Below are 17238 nucleotides of genomic sequence, written 5' to 3'. Positions count from 1 at the left end.
GACGAGAGAGAGAGAGAGAGAGAGAGAGAGAGAGAGAGAGAGAGAGGAGCAGAGGCCAAGTGATACCACGACAGCCCAGAAACGGACCTGGTCCGGGGTCATGGCAGGGGTCTGCCCCAAATCATGGGGCCGCCTCGGCGTTTGTGCGCCCCCTCTACCTTTTTTTCGGTTTCCAAGGCGTGTCGCTCTTTGCGCTTCGACAGAGCAGAGGTCTCGTCACTTCGTCTGCCCCTCTCTCTGCTGCCATGTGATGCGTCGCAAATGAGGGCTAGGATGCTGGGCTGGCTACACCTACCCACCTGGGAAATAGCTTGCTCCAATAAGCATCCGTTCCCCCGGATGGCCCGCAAGGGGGGGCAAGCAGCAGCCGGACCAGCAGTGGGAGCCGATGGCTGGCGCGCTGGCACGCTGGGTGGTATGTACGGGGGAGTAAGCGATGGCTGTCTGACAAGGGCCCTGCTATCCGCATCTAGCCTGCGTCTGAAGACATCCCATGTCCACGGCGTATGCACGTTGCCGCTGCTAGTTAGTAGCACTGTTGACTTCTAGCTCCATATATATACGGCCTATATAAGTTCGCCTGCTCCCCTCGTCCACGCTGGTCCTGAGCAAGTCCCCTAGATCCTCGTCCTTCCCCCAAGCAACTTGTTCTTGATTCTTCTTCTCTCTGGCACCGCTGTCTTGTTCTTTTTACAGTTACAACCACCTGCAGATTTGCTGGCCTCCTCCCACAGCCTCGACCGGGAACAGCAGCTCGACAAAAACAACCCACAAAGGCAACCACAAGAAAAGAATATCCCCTACAAAAAGACAACACAACAATGTCGGCTCAGGCATCATCCTCGGTCCCCGAGCGGAGGCTCTCGGGCTTCCTCCAGCTCGCCCCGACCCAGTCGCACTCGAGCCCCTCGCCGCCGACCGCCGAGGCAGGGCTCTCGAGCTTCCTCCAGCTTGTCCCGGCCCAGTCTACCCCGTACTCGCCGTCGGCGGCGGCCACTGAGCGCCGGCTCTCGAGCTTCCTCTCGCTCGCCCCCACCCGGTCGGCTTCGTACCCGCAGGCCCAGAGGTCCCTCCAGCAGGCCAGGACGGCGGCGGCGGCCCCGACGGCGCTCGAGGCCGAGATGTCCAGGCAGCGCCGGAGCTCGAGCCTGAGCAGCGTCGGCTCCAGCGTCGGCGGCCTCCGCTTCCTCAAGCTGGGGCCCGTCCACTGGGGCGAGCACCAGGAGGACCACCAGGGAGACTTTGCCGTCGAGTAAAGTTGGGTGGTGCTACGCAAGAACAACATTGTTTTCTTCCTTTCTTCTTGTCGTTTTTTTCACAAGTCGATACCATGATGGAGCAACAAAAAAACACAGCGTGAAGCACAGATTGTAAGCGAATTTCGCGACAGCGGGCCACTTGTTTTCCCCTTAGGAAGTATTTGCTTTTTATTCTCGGCACTTGCCATGAAAGGGGTGAAGGATGACAGAGTCTTTGCAAGGGCGTCTTGGTTTCTCTTCTTTTCTTTTCCGTCCTCTTTTTTTCGAAAATGACGATCTTCGAGTCCATAACGAAACTGGACCTACAATGGGTTGGGAACACCAGCGCAGCAAACGAAATACATGTTTCCTGCCAACACAGCATGTCTCCCTCCCTCCCTCTCTCTCTTTGTTTCTCTCTGGCTCCCCCGTTCTAACTGCATGGGCTGTGATTTCCCCCACGCTGCAATACGAACTGGGGCGCCACTTGATCCACCCCACCTTTTGCGACTTTGAGGAAAGCATGCTGCAATGCACACCGCTAATGCGAGACAAACACTGAAAAAAAAAAATGAGCGAAATATTGCGTGGGGTTGACAAGCCACAAGCCACCGGCGATGGCCGACGAACCGTGGCCTGGTAAGTTGATCGACCGCGCGGCGCCCCAAAGAGATGTACCAAGACATGTATGGGCGGACGCGCCCGAGCTAAGTCCACCTGGGGATGCCGATCACCTCGAACTCTTGGCAGGGTGGTGCTTTGACTGGGTCAAAGTAAATGCCTCTGGAACCTTTTTTGTGACCGAAACGATATGACGATGCGTGGTGTGGAGGCTCTGAGGAGATTGAGGGTGGGCGGCTGTTTCGCTGGATAGGTAGGATCGAAGGGCCAAGGTCAGATGGCGCGGAGAACATGGAGGTCCCATTAGCCCACGACGCTTGCTCCTTCATGACGTCCCCTTCATCACAACACCGCATAACCCGTTGGCACCCATAATGTCCATACACGACATCGTGTGTCCTGCGCTGTATTCTTGATGCATGCGGATGGAGGGATGTCAAATGAGGTGATTTGTCTCCTGGGCAGAAATGGCAGACCTTGTTAGCCGAGGGAAGCCGTCACTGGGTAGCGAAACCACACCACGTCGGCTCACCCATTCGGCTGGCTTAACGGATTAAAGCAGAAATCCAGAAGAAGAAGAAAATAGAGAGAGGGGAAAAAGTAACCCCCCCAGATACAGATAGCAACACCAACAACAAAAAGGGTGGGAAAACGAGGAGGGGGACAGGCATTTCCCAAACGCGCCTTTCCGGCTGGACTCTCCATATGCGGGCTAGGCGTCGCGTTCGTCTTGCCCTGCCTACCCAAATGGACGTGATGTCAACCAGCAAAGCAGGACAGTCAGTCCCCTTCCCCTCTCGAGCCGCGATACCCCATTGGCAGATCTCCCCCAGCAACAGCCATGCAAGAAGGAAGGGGTGACCTGCACGGCACTGAGACGTGCATCTGCCAAGGAACAGTCCACGCCTGAGAGCCAAGCTCAAGAGGCCCCGGATAGTAACTGATGAAAGGGCCCAGGTGCGCCACAGTGACCAAAGCCCGAAGGGGATAGAAAAGAAGAAAAAAAAAGGGGGTGGGCAGTGTGCCGTGACGAAACCATCCGTGGCTGCAGATGACTCGTACGATTCGGGGGTATTGCCTGGCTGCCACCTACGTCTCTTCTTGTTTTGTTCCGTTTCGTCTAGGCCCTTCATGCCAGCCAACCAGTCAGGCCAGGGTCCAGGGAAACGGAAAGCGGGTAGACGGCACAGGCGGTCGGGTGGAGCGAGCGATCGAGTTTTCCCTTCATCTCGATGACCCGAGGTCAGGGATAGGGATGTGGTCATCTCGGACTGTGGTCGGCCCCACGCCCGACCGCCCTCCCCCGGCGGTCGACCCGCGGCGCGTGGTAGGCCTCTCGGCCTGGCCGCCGCCCCCGGAGATTTGCGTAACCACGGTGCCGCGCGGCACGGGACATGCTCCCCTGGGCGGTGCCGGACGGCGGTGCTTATCCATGTCGTCATGGGCGAGGAAGCAAGGCTAGCCGTCGGTGCTGGTCGAGTTTCAACTCTTCCTCCTTCGGTTTGGGGGTTTGGCCCCATTCGAAAGGCTGGTGTCGAGGGGGGGTTTTGGTGTGTGTGTGTGTGTGTGTGTGTGTGTGTGTGTGTGTGTGTGTGTGTGTGCTGCGAGGGGTTGAGCCAGACAGGTAGGCACTTAGACGAGCACCAGACATGCAGCGCCTCCGTCTCTCGCCCGAGGCGAGCTCTCCCAACGCCCCAATCATCCCTTCATTTCTTGGCATCACGGGTCGGTACCGCCGTCTCGGAACCGCCTCAACTCGAGACCGGGCTGTATTCTACTCTGATCAACCGGTTCCGCGGCCGCAAACGCAGGTTGGCGGCTTAAGCTCATCGTCGCATCGCACCCCGACCACCAGCCCAGAGGCACCGAGTGTGTGATTGGCCCCCAAACAGGGAGATTGGCAGCGAATGGGTTCGGTAACCCCGTGGATGTATAGTCTTTGCCCTCCTATTCCTCGTGCCTGCCGGAGGATATCCTAAAGCGGCCAAGCTTCCGATGTTATTTTTCGTCAACATATCAGCGCCTAAGGACACCCCTCAGCACCCCCAGCAGCTGCCGCCGCCGTACAGATAGAGCTTCAGGCCGAACATGATAGCACCAATGGATCACTCATGGGGGCCTATCACTGATAAAAGGGTTCGTGGTTCGTTGCAGGGGGTCGGATCGAGGAGAGGAGGATCGAAGATCCTGAGCCGTCGAGACGAAACTCCAAAGAAACCCGGGACACGGGTTCCGTGGCATGTTGGTGGGAGCCCTTGCCCCCAGGGTCATTTTAATACTCTTACATGCTATCCGAGCTCGTATGGGCCAACGGAGCGCAGCTTTGTACCTCCGTGCTGAGCTATGTCGGGCTATGTCGAGGGAGAAAGACATTCCGTCGAGCAAGGCGGGGTGGCTGTCCTGAGTGATTTGCGCACAGTAATGGGTCTGTATTTTGCAAGCATAGGCATGCCGCAATGCCTTCGAATTGGGTAGATCGGACCACCGATCGAGAGCATGTTGGCGTGATGCAAAGCGAATACATCAGTATAATACACATTTCACCCAAGCACCTGTTATACGGCCGCGGTCAGAGCAAGAAAGAAAAACGCAGGGTAGATGTGAGTCCTGTTTGGGGGATGGCGGAAGCTTACTTGTATGCCTGATGAAAGCGATGGAAATGCCGTCCTAGCACATGAGCTTCCTACTTGATTCTGCACAGCACAAGACCACCAACCCGCTTCTCCACGGCTTCCCTGGCCTCTAGGACACCGCAGGATGTGCCCACAAACAGCGACTCGCCCATGTAGAGACCCTTGATGTATCCGTGGTCGAACCCCCTGATGAGCTTCTCTAGCCCTGGGAGTTTGCACTGGACGAGCCGGCTCGACTTGCTGATGGGCTCAATGTCCTGCATGACGGGCTTGTTTTCCCAGTACTTGAGCCCGAGCCAGAGCCGGCGCGAGGCGACGTTGGCCGTCGTGACGGGCTCGGCCTCGAACGTGAGCAGGGCCTCGGGCGGGGGCGGGGTCGGGCCGGCGCGGGTAACGGATGATATGAGGCCGGCGCGGTGCAGCGCCATGGCGAATCTGAGGTTGTATTTTGTGTTGGGCACCGACGTGAGGCCGAGGCGCGCCTTGCTGGCGTTCTGCAGGTGCGAGCACATGTTCACTACGCTGAGAATACCCATCCTGGAAGTCGTGGGCCGGGGCCGCTTCTTTTTGTGGTAAACTCGTATCGGCCCTCGCCTTCTCTCCTCCTCGCAACGTCACTGAGGGTGGCGCAAATGCCGAGGCGTGAGGGGGTGTGGTGTCGTCTGGCGCGTGGTTGTTGCCGTTTCTAGGGCCACTGGATCTGCGACTGCAGCCGGCCGTGTGTCCCGGGGAAGGGTCCGGAAGCGGAGGTGTGTCGACGGATCGGGGGGTCGGATCGGGGCGGCTTCTTGCTTGTTCGCTCTCTTGCCTGCTATCCGATCTGTTCTGATAATGTTGGCGGGGAAGATACTAGCTGCGGACGGCGAGGCAATGTGAAGTATGGTATCAATCCTGGGTAGTCAAACCGTTGGAGCCACAGCTCACAGCTGCCCGGCGCCGTTGGTGCATTTGCCCGGATTAAATCCCGGCCGCGCAAGAAAAAAGTTCGGGAGGGCACGGACCTTCTCTCCCGCGGCGCATCGAATTCCATCATTCCACGACCAGTGCGCGGGCTGGAGGGATTGGCGGGCGCTGATTGGCCACAGGACCCCTCCCCGCCTCAGCGCGAGGTGGGGCAGACTGAGGGTAAGCGCCGGGTCCAGAGTCTTGGTGTGACGGCTCAACCAGCTTCCAGCTCTGCTGTGCAGCTTCATCCACCAAACAGCCGGCAGAGCTCTGCCTGTCGCGGCCTGTCGCCGCGCCATACCCGATGCCGCATTGGGCCCTGATTGACGCGCCCCTCATATCACACGGCAAGGGTCAGGGCCAGGGCCAGTTTTTTCTCAAGCCGCTTGCCATGTGCCCTTGCCAGCCGTCGGTATATATGGCCGGGAGGGTCTTTGTAAGCCCCTTGCGCTGCTCGCCTTCTACGAGGAATCTTCATTCCGTCTGCCAATCAAGCACCTCCATCCCTAGCTTCGGCTGACTGGCCCGGGCCTCACTCTTGCAAGTCGCAAGCGTCCTCCCAACCTGCAAGCCAGCCAGGTCTGCTTACGACCGCCCCGCGATTGTTTGCTCCGCCTTTCCGCCGCCATTCTCGCTGTGCCGTCTAGCAACTAGACTTGGCCTGTAATCACAATGGCGTGCAGGCCAGGAGAGGAGAACGTGGCGACACTGTGAGTCTCGCCATTGTCGGCAGCCATCCCCAGGCGAAAGCTCGGATGGCAAGCGAACCACTGCTGGCCTTCGCAATCAAATTGCCAGCCCTCTTCTCCAACGAGAAGGCATCTCGGGCTTGCGTGCTCTCGTCTGACGCCTGTCACCACCCTCACTCGCAGGTTCGGTGACGTACACTATTTCTACGGCGCGCCGACTGAGGACCCGCCCCATCATCGGTTTGAGAAGGGGTCTTATGTCTATCTGTTCGAGAACGCGGCCGAGGGGCGGGCGCGAATTGAGATAGCAAACCGTCCTGGAACCGACGATTTGGACGCCTTTGATGGCTGTAAGCGATCTAGAACTGCACTCTGGGCGCCTACATGCTGACAACCCCCACAGTCCTGGACAGCACAAACGTGCGGTACTCATACAAGCAACAATGCGTCGTCGGCATCACGGTCGGCCAGGTGTCCGACATGGAGCAGTGGCATCTCCCATGGTTCGACCCGCGCAACGAAACAAAGTATCACTACAAGCTCCACTCGCTCGACATCTACTTTTGGACCCCCCAGGATGCCTTGCAGTTCGTCAACGGCATCCGCCGCGTTTTGCCCCCGGCTCAGGTCGACGTCCAGGACGAGCCCGGGCCCCCGCCCCGCCAGCAGCTCCCCCAGGCCCACGACGCCAGCGGCCTGGTCCAGAAGCTCGAAAGCGCCGCAATCTCGTCTGAGAAGGCCCCTGAGCGCGCCAGCAGTGGCTCCGGCGGTGCCCCGTCCTTTGCCGCCCCGCCCCTTTCTGCCGTGTCAGCGGGTGCGACCGAGAACGCCGGCTCACCACTCCCCCCGCCGCCTCCCCCGCCACAGTCCTTTGCTCCGATGGCATATAATCCCGCCGCCCCGGCCGCGCCCGAGGCCATCAAGCACCGCGAGAAGACACCGCCTCCACCCGACGGTGGCATCCACCCGCTGCATCAGACTATAGCCTACGACGCCTCAACCCCATTCTCACCCGGGCTTGCGCCGAGCGGAATGGCGGGGCCCCTCAGCCCGGCAATCCCGCCTCCCCAGTATGGCCACGTCCCTGGGGCGCCCACATTCCCCGGCCCCCCTTCGATGCCGCCCCCGCCCCCGGGTGTAGCCAGCCCGGGCCTGCCCCCAGTCGGCTTCGGCAGCCACCCAGGCCTGGCTCGCGCGCAAACTCTGCCCGTCGCCAGCAGCCCGTATGGCGCCACCTTTCCGGGCAGCCCCGGGTTCGCGCCGCCACAGCCCTTTCCGGGCCTCCAGCAGCAACAGCCGCAGCATCAGCAGAACCCAACTCCTCCTGCCGCCCCAGGAACTCCCGGGTTGCCGCCGCCGCCGCCGGCCCAGGCCCAGACGGCACCTCCTGTCACAGGTGGCGGGGCCCTGGGTATGACCGCCATGGATTACTCGATCCACCAGCAGGCGTACCGCCCCGACGACGGCGAGATGGAGCACAGGTACAAGCAGAAGTCGGATCGGGAGACGAGGAAGCTCGAGAGCAACGCCTACAAGCTCGAGAAGGGCGTCACCAGCATGTTCAAGAAGTTTGAGAAGAAGTTCGGCTGATTCATCCCGGCAATCTACGGCCGGTGCTCTGTATATCCCTATTTGCTGTTTGGAGCCGCTGGTCTCTCGCGTAGACTTCTGGAAAGAGCCACCCGGGTTTTTGGAATGAAGGGAGTAAACAAGTAAAAACGGAAGGACCAAGCGGGGTGATAGCAGAGGAGGTTAAAACAGTGAGGTTGGTGACAATGAGTACCATACTAAGTTGTACTCGAGCATGTAGTTCCCTAAGTGTACACTAGGTCACTATACTCTGGTCGAGCCGTGGACCCCGCCGGGAAGATGGCCTTGTACTTGGAAGCGCTTCACTGCCAACAAACCCAAACTGACGAGAACAAAAGTACGAGATTATGATCAAATAACTCGAACCAGGAAGTTCTGGGGAACAACGACTGCCGGTCCAATATAAACGTAAAACAGGAGAACCGCATGAGATGCAACCCCGCCTGCCGTTTGCGCCTGGTGATGCATGTAACAAAGAACAGTGGCGTAAAGGGGTACCTGGGCAGGCACCTAGATGTGTGACAGACATGATACAAAAGTGAGAAAGAAAAAAGAGTAACCGAGGACAAGATACTAGCCACCATCACCACCCCACTAGCCTTCCATGGTATATCTCTGCCCACTCCAGGCCATGCCATTGCCGAACCCCCGAGCCCTTGTTTATCCATTGCGATCCAGCCTGTTCCTTTAGGGTCTTATCCTTTCATGGCATCTTTGCCTTCTCTTCTGTGCGTCGTACAACCAGCCCCTTCAATACAATAACTGAATATCCTTAGATTATATTGTGGTTTTTTTTTTTCGCTGTATTTTTTTTCCTTATCCTTTTGCGACACGCGCAAGCCTCCCAGTTGTAGATCCTATTAGAATCTATTGGGTTGTGATTGTTCGTTGTTATCTCCCGGCATCGCAGTTGATGGCTCGATAACGATCTGCGGGAGAGTCTGGAAGTTCAAGTTGGGCAGTTGGGGCGAGGTGCTGCTGCTCAAGCTGGTCCTGGTTCGCGGGGCGACCTGACCAGCTGCGCGCTGGGACGAGCGCCGCTCCGGAAGCGGGCCCGGGTAATCGGGGGGAGGCTCGTCGAAGTGTGGAGTGTTTGGGGTGGTGTGTCCTGAGCCGGGATGGCTAACATTGTGGAAGCTTCCAGCGGGATCGTCGTTGAGGCTAACCTCGTCGTAGCCCGGCGGTGCCCTCTGTGAGAGGTAGCCTCCACCCAGATCGGCCTCGGCCGCGTCGATAATTTCGGGGCTGGAGCCAGCGTGAATGGTGCTTGCTGCAGAAAGGCGCCGCGGGCGCGACGAGGCGCGAGAGCGGCGGCTCAGACCTGGCGACAGGCCAGGCGAGTTGCGTGGCGACTGGCCAGGAGATCCCGGCTGGCTGCGGTACGTCTCGACACTGAGGACAGAGCTGCTGCGCGGGCGTCCAGTAGCCTGAGACCTGCGATCTGCGAGGCTGCTTCTGGTGCGGGTGGAGGTGGCGATGCTGAGGGCAGCTATGCTCGCCGTGTCGCTGAGGAGCCCCATCCGCTCGCTCTCGTTGCTATTCGCACGGGCACGCGTGCCGTCGTGACGCACCAGGCCGATCTCGGCGTAACTAACACTGCTGACTGCACGCTGGCGATTCTGCTTGGCCTGGTTCTGCATCTCGCGCAGGGCCTCGATTTCCTCGGTGTTGTTGACGCGCGCAGCGCGGGCCTCATCGCGGACAGCGCGCAAGGCTACCACGTCGTTCCCGGCACGGGCCTGCTCTCGGCGCTGGTTCCGCTGCTCACGCTCGGCGAGCTGGCGGCGCCTAGCCTCACGAATCTGAAAAAGCCCCTCCATCTCCTCATCGCGTAGCGCCTCCTCCTCCTCGGCCGTAGGCAGCTCGACGACGACATCGATGCCATCCCGCTCGCCCTCGACGCCCAGAACCTGCTCTCCTTCGGCGACCTTGGTCCGATATTCGGGAAGCGTCATAACGGAGCGCACTGATGTGTGGCGGTCGATGGTTACCGTGGCGTTGGACGACGATTGCATGGGCACCGTTGTCAGTGTAGCTTCGGACGAGCTCTGGCCGTTGCGCTGGTCTCCCCTGGCACCTGGTGCACCCGGTGCACCCCATCGTCCGTTTCCATCCCCAGCCGGTCGCATATAGCGGGCTGATGATGGCGTCCAGTTTTCCCATATCCTCTTGAGGAAAGGTGTGGGGATGTATTTCGGCTCGGGGTGCCTCACTCGAAGGCTGCGAATATAAATAACGAATAGAGTGAGAAATATGAGACCCGCGATGACCGAAACGATGATCTGAGCGTGGTTGGTAGAGTTCCAGGTCAGCCAGAGGAAAGCAGTATATCGACATGGATAGGAAACCGGGTGCGTACGATGGCAGTTGGAGAGGACAAGACATTACTCTTCCCTTGAGGGTCGTCCTTTCTTGGGTGTATCCTCGACATGGTTTGCAAACTCGGGCGATGGAAAGGCAATGCTGCAAAAGCGGGCGCTGTGTCCGGCTTCCTAAGAAACATTGTAGATATGGGGTCTAGGAACGGGACCAGGAAAAGTGGCGAATAAGCAAGGTTCTCGAGTGTGTGTGCAGGGCGGAGACTGCGGGCGCGTTCGTGTGCGTGCGCGGTCGGGCTCGTGGCCGCGGTGGACGGCCGAGGCTAGCGATTTGATCGCGGGGCGAAATCGCAGTACGGACGGGCGGATTTATAGATGGTGTTGCTGGACACGATACGTTATCGGCGGCGGTTTGGTGGTCGCGGAGTGTGGGCTTGCGTGACAATGGGAGCGCCGGATGGAAGAGGTGAAGCCTTATTACAACGGGCGTGGCTTGCAGGATCGGAAGGGTCGCGAGGGACGTTCGGCGAAGGGGCGCAAAGGGGCAAAAGATTAGGGCTGGGAGGTTGTGTCACAAAGGCCTCAAGCGACAGCGTTGGCGAGAAAGAGCAAAAGCGCAAGCACCAACAGTGGGATGTGGGATGTTGGAATAGAAAAGAATGGCAGATCAGGCTAGGCGAAGGGAACGAACAAGAGGAGCGGGATCTGCTTGATTCCACACAGCCTCTTGGGCGAGTCTGGCCTGGGTGTCGGGCCTGGGTGAAGCTGAGCTGACAGGAGGAAGGCGGCAGCAGACATGACCACCACCAACGACCACGGCGGGCAGGGCAGGGCAGCGGCGGCGACGTCCGCAGCATGCGGCCAGGGGCAGATTCCCCACCGCTGGCGATGCGTGGGCGATGGTTGCGACGGACTAAATTGGGGTGGCAGTGGGTGGGGGGAAGAACTGAACCGGCTGTCACACTTCCACGGCTCCGGCTAGGCCAATCAGCTCCCTTCAGCTGGCGCACGCCCAGAATTGACGAGGGGCGAGGCCAGCGCGAGCAGGGGTTGTGCTGACGGAACATATTCGTACAACCACACGCGCACCACCACTCGCGGTGCAATCCCGGGGCTGGGGGTGTGTGCACCTGCCTCGGTGTGTCCCAGCCCTGCAGCTCGGTGATTCTTTTTATTCTTTCCTCGTAACCTTTATTCCGGTATGGCAAAGAAAGGTAGGTACCTAACCCCAGCTATGTAGGTATCTCTCAATTGGCAATTGGCAATCAGCATATCGAATTTGCGACCGAGGTCGATAATCCAAGTCGCCATTCCATGGCTTTCCCAGGCAGCAGGGCGCAGGCGCCCTTGGAAAGGAAACCCCGCCCCGGGTGGCTGGGGTTACTGCCGCCTGCAGCAAAGATTTGCGGCTTGAAGGATTCGGTCGGCGTCGTGGTCCAATGGGCGCCTGGCAAGCACCCCCCTTGACCGTCTCTCAGTCCGCAGGTGCCCTTGTATGTTTGTAGGGAGTCTTGCTCGACACGAGGGTGCCGGATAAGGGACACGTGCAGTGAAGGGATTTGAATTCCTTGCCCATCTTCCTTTTCGTCATCGACGTGGACCGATAAAGCCCGTGCATCTCGTCGCGACCTTTTGACGGGTGTGCTCCACCCAATTGATGGCTGGCCTCCGATGCTACCGTAGCCTTCATGTTCCACGTTCCCGAACTGCCCGCATGCCCCATCAAGACCCAAGCCTGTCGCTAACCTGCCTCTGGGCTAGGCCCAGGAGCTTGCAGCCGCCCTGCCTGCCCTGCTTCTGTATTTGTGCGCGACGCCGCGCCGCAGCTGGATCCGTGGCTTGGGGCCAAGAACCTCGCCCGAGAGAAGAAGCAACAAAACAAAGGAGCGAGTGCGCAGATCCGAGTCGTGGGCGCCGCCACCGGGAAAACGGCCGAGTGCCGTCCAAGCCACAGCTGGAATCAAATCAGCCCTCACCCATGTCATCACGATGCGATGATGTCGTGTGTGGAATCCAAGGTGCCAGGATACGGGCCTGCCGAGGGAAATTGCTCGGGGCCGTCCCCGGAGTCGTCGCTTCCTGGCATGGGCCTGCACGCAATTGCTGCACGGGCATTTTCGGCGGCCTGGCCTTGGCTGCCTGGACTCGGCCCACAAAGATCTGATTGATGCGAGCAGCCCCTCCAACAAAGCCCTGCTTAGCATTAGCCAACGAGAGAGAATTCAATTGAATCTATCGAAATCCCGCTGAGCTCAGCAGCACTGGACGCCCCCAAACCCCTGACAGGCGCATCGGTGCAAGTGCTGACAATACATCGCGTACCTACATGGCCAAAATGCAAACCTAGCTCGTTCTGTTTCTGCCTGCGAACCAACCGCCACAACCAACAAAAACTGACCAATATCGCCGGCCCCCTAGCCCGTACCAGAAGGCCAATTACGCTGCGCCGCCCAAGGAGGGTCAAGCCCGACCAACATCACTGACCCTGACTCTCCAGCAGCAGTGCCCCGGCAAGAGATCAAGACTCCCACAGACACGCGTGGGCTTGATTGGCTGCCCTAGCGCCGGGAACAGATGCCAAATACCTCACGTCCGTTGGGAGATGAAGAACACCTTCCCGGCCAGTCGTCAACGAGCTAAACCCAAAAAAAAAAAAAAAAAAATAAAGGGTCGAGTCACATTTAGTTGGTATCTCTGTTGCGGGACTGCTCGCGCTGAGCCGCCTGCTCGCGCTCCTCCCGATCAGCTATCAACGCGGCGATGGCCTGCTGTCGCTGCCGCTGCCCGTCCGTCATGGAGGCCGGGACGTAGCAGCACGTGTACCAGCCGGGATAACTGTAGGGGGGCTGCTGCGGAGGCTGTTGCGGTGAGCCCTGTTGCTCTACCGAGTCGCCGCTTCCCGAGGGCTCGGCTGGCTGCACAGGGTTTCCGCCGGACTGTTCCTGGCCGCTCGCCGGATCGATGTTCTGGGCGCTCATTTCAGAATAAGGCTGTAAACAAGGCTATATCTTATAATTCTCGTTGCAGTTATCTGGTGCTGCTGCAAGTGATAGGTAAGGGCACGATGTGTGGGAGGGAAGTGATGCACGCTCCCCATCAAGCAACGCCGATTATAAGGAGCCGTGTCTTTATAGATGGCTATAAACATGCGTACGCGCCCGAGGACGACGTAGATTGTGCGTGACGAGATAGAAGTGTGCTCAAGGACAGTCTGAGCAAGTCGAAGCGTCCTTGTGACTCCAAGGGAGCGAGCGGAAGCTATTCGTCTCAGAGCTACTCGAGACCCAAAAATGGCCGTTCTGGTGGAACCAAGTCACAGAGTATACAGGTCGACGATCAACATTGATAGGCCCATGCGGTAGCGGCATTGTGTCTATTCTAGTGGTGTGGAAACAGGTGACGCTCCTCCAGTTATTTCGGCGCCGGAATCGCTGTGACTTGGAATAACTCTTGCAAGAAAGCCATGTCTGTCGCTGGGCATACCACACCCACGCCCACGAAAGCCACCAGACGCCCATCTAGTCTTCTACACCCACCTAGCCGGCCCGGCCCTGCCCTCCTCGGCAAGCCCGGACGCGCGGTAGACGTCGCCCTCGCGCGCGCCCGTCACGTCGTCCCCTTGGTGCGACGGCGGAGCGGGCTGCTGCTGCCGCTGCTGCTGCTGCTGCTGCTCCTGCTCGCCATGCGTGCCACAGAGGCGGCGCCAGAGGGACGACAGGACGTCCCCCACCAGACCCAGCCTGCGGTCCTCGCCGTCGCCGCCACCCGTCGGCGGTGCCTGGGCCGCGGAGAGCTTTTGCGTGTGGTTGGGCATGGTCAGCTGGAATGCTGCTATTGGGTTGTGGTAGTCCAAGTCAAAGGGGGTCGCTGTGTGGGATTATGACGTTGAGGAGTAGGGCGGAATGCGCTGCCTAGGTAGGTGCCTGCTTAGCTTGTTCTTCTTGACCAACGGAAGAGTCGGTCGGTATATATGCCCGAATTCAAGACTGTTTAATAAAATCATAGCGATCGTGCTTGACGAGGCTTGAGAAATACCTGTATACCTATGTACATATATTGTATCATTGTTCTGGGTGCTCTTTCACAATCGGACTCATTGTGTCTAGGCCTCTTTGTAAGTAGAAGAAAAGGTGATAAATGCCCCATTAAGAAAATCATCAAACCAATCAAGTGGCGGGGGCATTCGGGGGGGGGGGGGGCGGGAACAGTGTCGTCACTCGCAAGGGCCAGCCCACGCCAGCAGCTTGGCATGGCAGGATTATGGTCATATCGGTCGACAAGACTCTAGGTGATCTAAGCGTCACATGGAATTACTTGCTACGTGCAGATGTCAAGTGGGTATCATTTCTAGTCTAATAGACTATCTGTAACGCTGGCTGATTCCACAAAGCGCGGGTGGGTTTGTGCATCGTCAAATGCCCAGCCAGATAATTGTTTGGACACCTGGTAGGGGGCGGCGACAACTGTCGTCTGCTGTGGCCGCATGTCGTGACCGAAGCGGTCCACGTCACCTAGATCGTGGATCTTATTGACGCACAGGAAATCTTGTGCCGCCGGGCAAACGAAGCCGCGCAGGAGAGCTGGTCCGCTCTCTACCGTTATGCCTATATCACCTCGACTTCTGTCGTCGGCTTGCTTTAGATCCCCGTGACGACAGGGATGGTCTCCGACTTATCGAGTCAATCTCTGATGGATCAGACTCCTCCTCGCCCTCCTTCTCGCTGGCATCTCCGTCTTCCCCGTACTCCACCGACTCGTCTCCGCTGTCGTCGTCACTAGAGACGTCCAGCTTTATTATGTCCTCAGCAGCAGCGACATCTTGAGACGTAATAGCATTATCGGCCGCTTCCACTTCCGAATCGGAGTCAGAGTCCGCATCAGGCTCGCTACCACTACCGAAGCCCTCAAACTCATCTTCCGACTCGGTCTCATCATTGCCGCCGGGTGTAGGAGAGGGTGCGTCCATGGAAGTGTCTGCGACGCTTTCAGCGTCGTCTCTCTTCCGTTTCCTTGGCATTTCACCAAGCCTGCCTTCGCGGCCCTCGATGCCGTCTGCAGCATCTCCATCCAGAGGCGGCGGCGGAGTGAACCACGGGATCTTACCCCTCAAGAAGTCGTTCAAAACCATACGAGCAACGCCGTCAACGTCTGGCTCGCCAGCCTTGAGCAACCGGCCGCCCTTGCGAGCCAGAAGCTCAAGGAAATGAATGTGATCTTTCCACCCCTGGAGCTCATACGTCCGCTCCATGTGTCGTTGTTTGGTCTTGGCCAGAACTGCAGGTATGTACTGCTCAGGGTTTTCCACCTTCTCCGTCCTCACCGCGCCTCGCAGAAGAAGGTCCTGAGGCGAGGCGTCATTGCTTGGTGGGACAATACCCGGACAATCGATGAGATACATCCGTTTTGTGAGCGTGATGTACTGCCACACCTTCGTCTCTCCAGGGATGGGTGCCACTGTGGTCACCTTCTTGCCTCGGAGAGCATTGATGAGACTGCTCTTTCCCGTATTGGGATAGCCGACGATCCCAACCGAGACTTGTTTTCTGTTGGAAAGCAGACCCGAGAACTGCCTGAGAAGCCCGAGTAGCGAGCCCTTGCCAAAGGGGTTGGTGATGGAACTCCTGAATGCAGCAGTTGGGTACTCTTTTGAGAGGACGCGAATCCACGATGCCTTGCGTTTCCAGAAATGTCAGCATCATCTCTGGGCCGACAGAGCGAAAGAAGGATACGTAAAAAGCGCGAGTATGGGTGTCGCGGGTGTGTATGATTCATTACTAAGAAATTCCGCAACCAGAAGGCCCTGGAAAGGGCCTCGCAGATTTCAACTCAAAATAAACCAAGACCGAGTCTCATGACAGGTCACCAAGACGGGACCGTCGGCCCCTAATCCGAAAATCAGGAGCTGGCGAGACCGGAATTTGATTTTCCCAATGTGTAACGGAACAACCCCATTGTGCAAGTGAATGCGGAAGGCGTACCTGACTAAACATTGGGGGTATGTGGGTAGAGTGTGGGCAAGGGGAGAAGGGGTGAGGGGCATGGGTAGGCACAGCGTGAGCACTCACCACGACGGAGGTTGGAAGTAGGTCCACCTTGTTTAGAACCAGGATCAGCTTGACGTGCGGCTTCTCTTCCTTCAGGTACTTCTCGACGGCCCGACACCTCGTTCCGAGGGGGTCTCTGGCGTCGAGCACGTGGATGATGACGTCGGAGCTGTCGATGGTGCGGTAGAGCTCGTTCCAGATGCGCTTCGACTGGCCCTTGGTGAAGACGGCCTCCTTAGCAATAGAGACGCCGGGATCGTCCTCGCCGTCTTGCGCAGAGCCGGAAGCGCCGCTCAACAGCTTGATCTGCTCCTGCCTCCCCTTGTATGTGTCCAGGCTCTTGTCGGTGTCCCCGGCCAAGTCCGTGATGGAGCTGACAGAGAGCTTCACCCTCTTCCTTTGCGCCTTGGGCCCGAACGTGGTGGCGAAAGGCGACGTCTCCAGGGTCATCTTGGCCTGGTGCTTTTTGAGCCCGTTGGTTTCGGAGCCATCCCTGATCAAGGACATGGGCAGTTTGTTGGTCTGTGCAAGGCATGGTCAGATGGGCGCTCAACGGGGTCCAGCATGCGGCGAGGGGCGAGGTGCGTACCTTCAGAAGAACCTGGTAGGGATCCTTCTCCGTCTCCGCCACGGCCTCCCTGAAGGCAGTCAGGGTGTCCTGGCTGATGACGCGGGTGTTGGTGAACCATTTCCGGTTCGGCTCGATGACGGCGGTCGGGACGTCTCTGCTCTGGTATGAGGCGGCCTGGGTGATCTTGCCCTCCGCGTTGCGTTGTGGCCTTCCATCTTTGAGGATGTTGACCTGCTTCACCTTTTTTGCATCGCGGTAAAAGTTCTCGCCCTTGACCCTGACATTGGACATGCCATCGCCAACCTTGCCCTGCCGGACTCGGCGAGTCGCCTCCTGTATGATGGGATGGCGTTAGTATGCAGCTTCTTTAGTTAGGGAGCGCACTAGATGAAACTTACCTTCTTTCCGGTCCCCATTGTTCCCAATACTATGTGCAAGCGCGTATTGGGGAGAGAGGAAAGAGAGATGCCTCAATGGGAATGGTACAAGAGAATTGGGAAGCTCAGCGGATTGGGAACCTCGGCGGGCGCGCCTCAAAAGGCTGGCCGAACTTTTTTTTTTCTGACAGACCCCACTACAAGCAGCCCGT

At 58.5% G+C, this 17238-nt stretch overlaps 7 protein-coding genes across 7 annotated transcripts; 3 read left to right on the top strand and 4 right to left on the bottom strand.

Moving 5' to 3' along the window:
- Positions 1-506: 506 nt before the first annotated feature.
- On the top strand, positions 507-1802 carry GGTG_01630 (hypothetical protein). The gene has a single exon (XM_009219397.1). It carries the CDS (start codon positions 822-824, stop codon positions 1254-1256), a length of 435 nt encoding a protein of 144 aa, XP_009217661.1. The 5' UTR covers positions 507-821; the 3' UTR covers positions 1257-1802.
- Positions 1803-3083: 1281 nt separating this feature from the next.
- On the bottom strand, positions 3084-3293 carry GGTG_01629 (hypothetical protein; the record flags this gene model as incomplete). The annotated part of the gene is made up of 1 exon (XM_009219396.1): positions 3084-3293. One exon carries the CDS (start codon positions 3291-3293, stop codon positions 3084-3086), a length of 210 nt encoding a protein of 69 aa, XP_009217660.1.
- A 141-nt stretch (positions 3294-3434) lies between these two features.
- On the bottom strand, positions 3435-5508 carry GGTG_01628 (mitochondrial 37S ribosomal protein S8). Its single transcript, XM_009219395.1, has 2 exons — positions 4493-5508; positions 3435-4411 (listed from the first exon to the last, which is right to left on the bottom strand). Exon 1 carries the CDS (start codon positions 5026-5028, stop codon positions 4543-4545), a length of 486 nt encoding a protein of 161 aa, XP_009217659.1. The 5' UTR covers positions 5029-5508; the 3' UTR covers positions 3435-4411; positions 4493-4542.
- A 177-nt stretch (positions 5509-5685) lies between these two features.
- On the top strand, positions 5686-8283 carry GGTG_01627 (hypothetical protein). Its single transcript, XM_009219394.1, has 3 exons — positions 5686-6147; positions 6310-6476; positions 6530-8283. The coding sequence occupies exons 1-3, from the start codon at positions 6110-6112 to the stop codon at positions 7714-7716; spliced, it is 1392 nt and encodes a 463-aa protein (XP_009217658.1). The 5' UTR covers positions 5686-6109; the 3' UTR covers positions 7717-8283.
- On the bottom strand, positions 7699-10832 carry GGTG_01626 (hypothetical protein). The gene is made up of 2 exons (XM_009219393.1): positions 10076-10832; positions 7699-9998 (listed from the first exon to the last, which is right to left on the bottom strand). The coding sequence occupies exons 1-2, from the start codon at positions 10217-10219 to the stop codon at positions 8577-8579; spliced, it is 1566 nt and encodes a 521-aa protein (XP_009217657.1). The 5' UTR covers positions 10220-10832; the 3' UTR covers positions 7699-8576.
- Positions 10833-11473: 641 nt separating this feature from the next.
- GGTG_01625 (hypothetical protein) lies at positions 11474-13057 on the top strand (the record flags this gene model as incomplete). Its single annotated transcript, XM_009219392.1, has 2 exons — positions 11474-11527; positions 11796-13057. The coding sequence occupies 2 exons, from the start codon at positions 11474-11476 to the stop codon at positions 12030-12032; spliced, it is 291 nt and encodes a 96-aa protein (XP_009217656.1). The 3' UTR covers positions 12033-13057.
- Positions 13058-14318: 1261 nt separating this feature from the next.
- On the bottom strand, positions 14319-17200 carry GGTG_01624 (nucleolar GTP-binding protein 2). Its single transcript, XM_009219391.1, has 4 exons — positions 17048-17200; positions 16668-16982; positions 16100-16600; positions 14319-15705 (listed from the first exon to the last, which is right to left on the bottom strand). Exons 1-4 carry the CDS (start codon positions 17063-17065, stop codon positions 14644-14646), a joined length of 1896 nt encoding a protein of 631 aa, XP_009217655.1. The 5' UTR covers positions 17066-17200; the 3' UTR covers positions 14319-14643.
- Between the last annotated feature and the right edge of the window lie 38 nt (positions 17201-17238).

The sequence above is a fragment of the Gaeumannomyces tritici genome (genome assembly GCF_000145635.1).
Source record: "Gaeumannomyces tritici R3-111a-1 unplaced genomic scaffold supercont2.1, whole genome shotgun sequence".
Lineage (NCBI taxonomy): Eukaryota > Fungi > Ascomycota > Sordariomycetes > Magnaporthales > Magnaporthaceae > Gaeumannomyces > Gaeumannomyces tritici.
Note: the sequence above shows the minus strand (reverse complement) of the source record. Positions and strands in the feature narration are given on the sequence as shown.

What these genes read in the sequence shown, in the direction of transcription:
- GGTG_01624 (XM_009219391.1), bottom strand. An exon ending in CCTACCAGGTTCTTCTGAAG is followed by an intron (nt 16,601 to 16,667) that starts GTACGCACCTCG and finishes TGCCTTGCACAG; the next exon opens with ACCAACAAACTGCCCATGTC. An exon ending in TACTTCCAACCTCCGTCGTG is followed by an intron (nt 15,706 to 16,099) that starts GTGAGTGCTCAC and finishes TGGAAACGCAAG; the next exon opens with GCATCGTGGATTCGCGTCCT.
- GGTG_01630 (XM_009219397.1), top strand. Translation starts at nt 822, where the DNA reads ATGTCGGCTCAGGCATCATCCTCGGTCCCCGAGCGGAGGCTCTCGGGC.
- GGTG_01627 (XM_009219394.1), top strand. Translation starts at nt 6,110, where the DNA reads ATGGCGTGCAGGCCAGGAGAGGAGAACGTGGCGACACT. An exon ending in GAGGAGAACGTGGCGACACT is followed by an intron (nt 6,148 to 6,309) that starts GTGAGTCTCGCC and finishes CCTCACTCGCAG; the next exon opens with GTTCGGTGACGTACACTATT. An exon ending in TTTGGACGCCTTTGATGGCT is followed by an intron (nt 6,477 to 6,529) that starts GTAAGCGATCTA and finishes CAACCCCCACAG; the next exon opens with TCCTGGACAGCACAAACGTG.
- GGTG_01626 (XM_009219393.1), bottom strand. Translation starts at nt 10,219, where the DNA reads ATGTTTCTTAGGAAGCCGGACACAGCGCCCGCTTTTGCAGCATTGCCT. An exon ending in TGTCCTCTCCAACTGCCATC is followed by an intron (nt 9,999 to 10,075) that starts GTACGCACCCGG and finishes AACCACGCTCAG; the next exon opens with ATCATCGTTTCGGTCATCGC.
- GGTG_01628 (XM_009219395.1), bottom strand. Translation starts at nt 5,028, where the DNA reads ATGGGTATTCTCAGCGTAGTGAACATGTGCTCGCACCTGCAGAACGCC.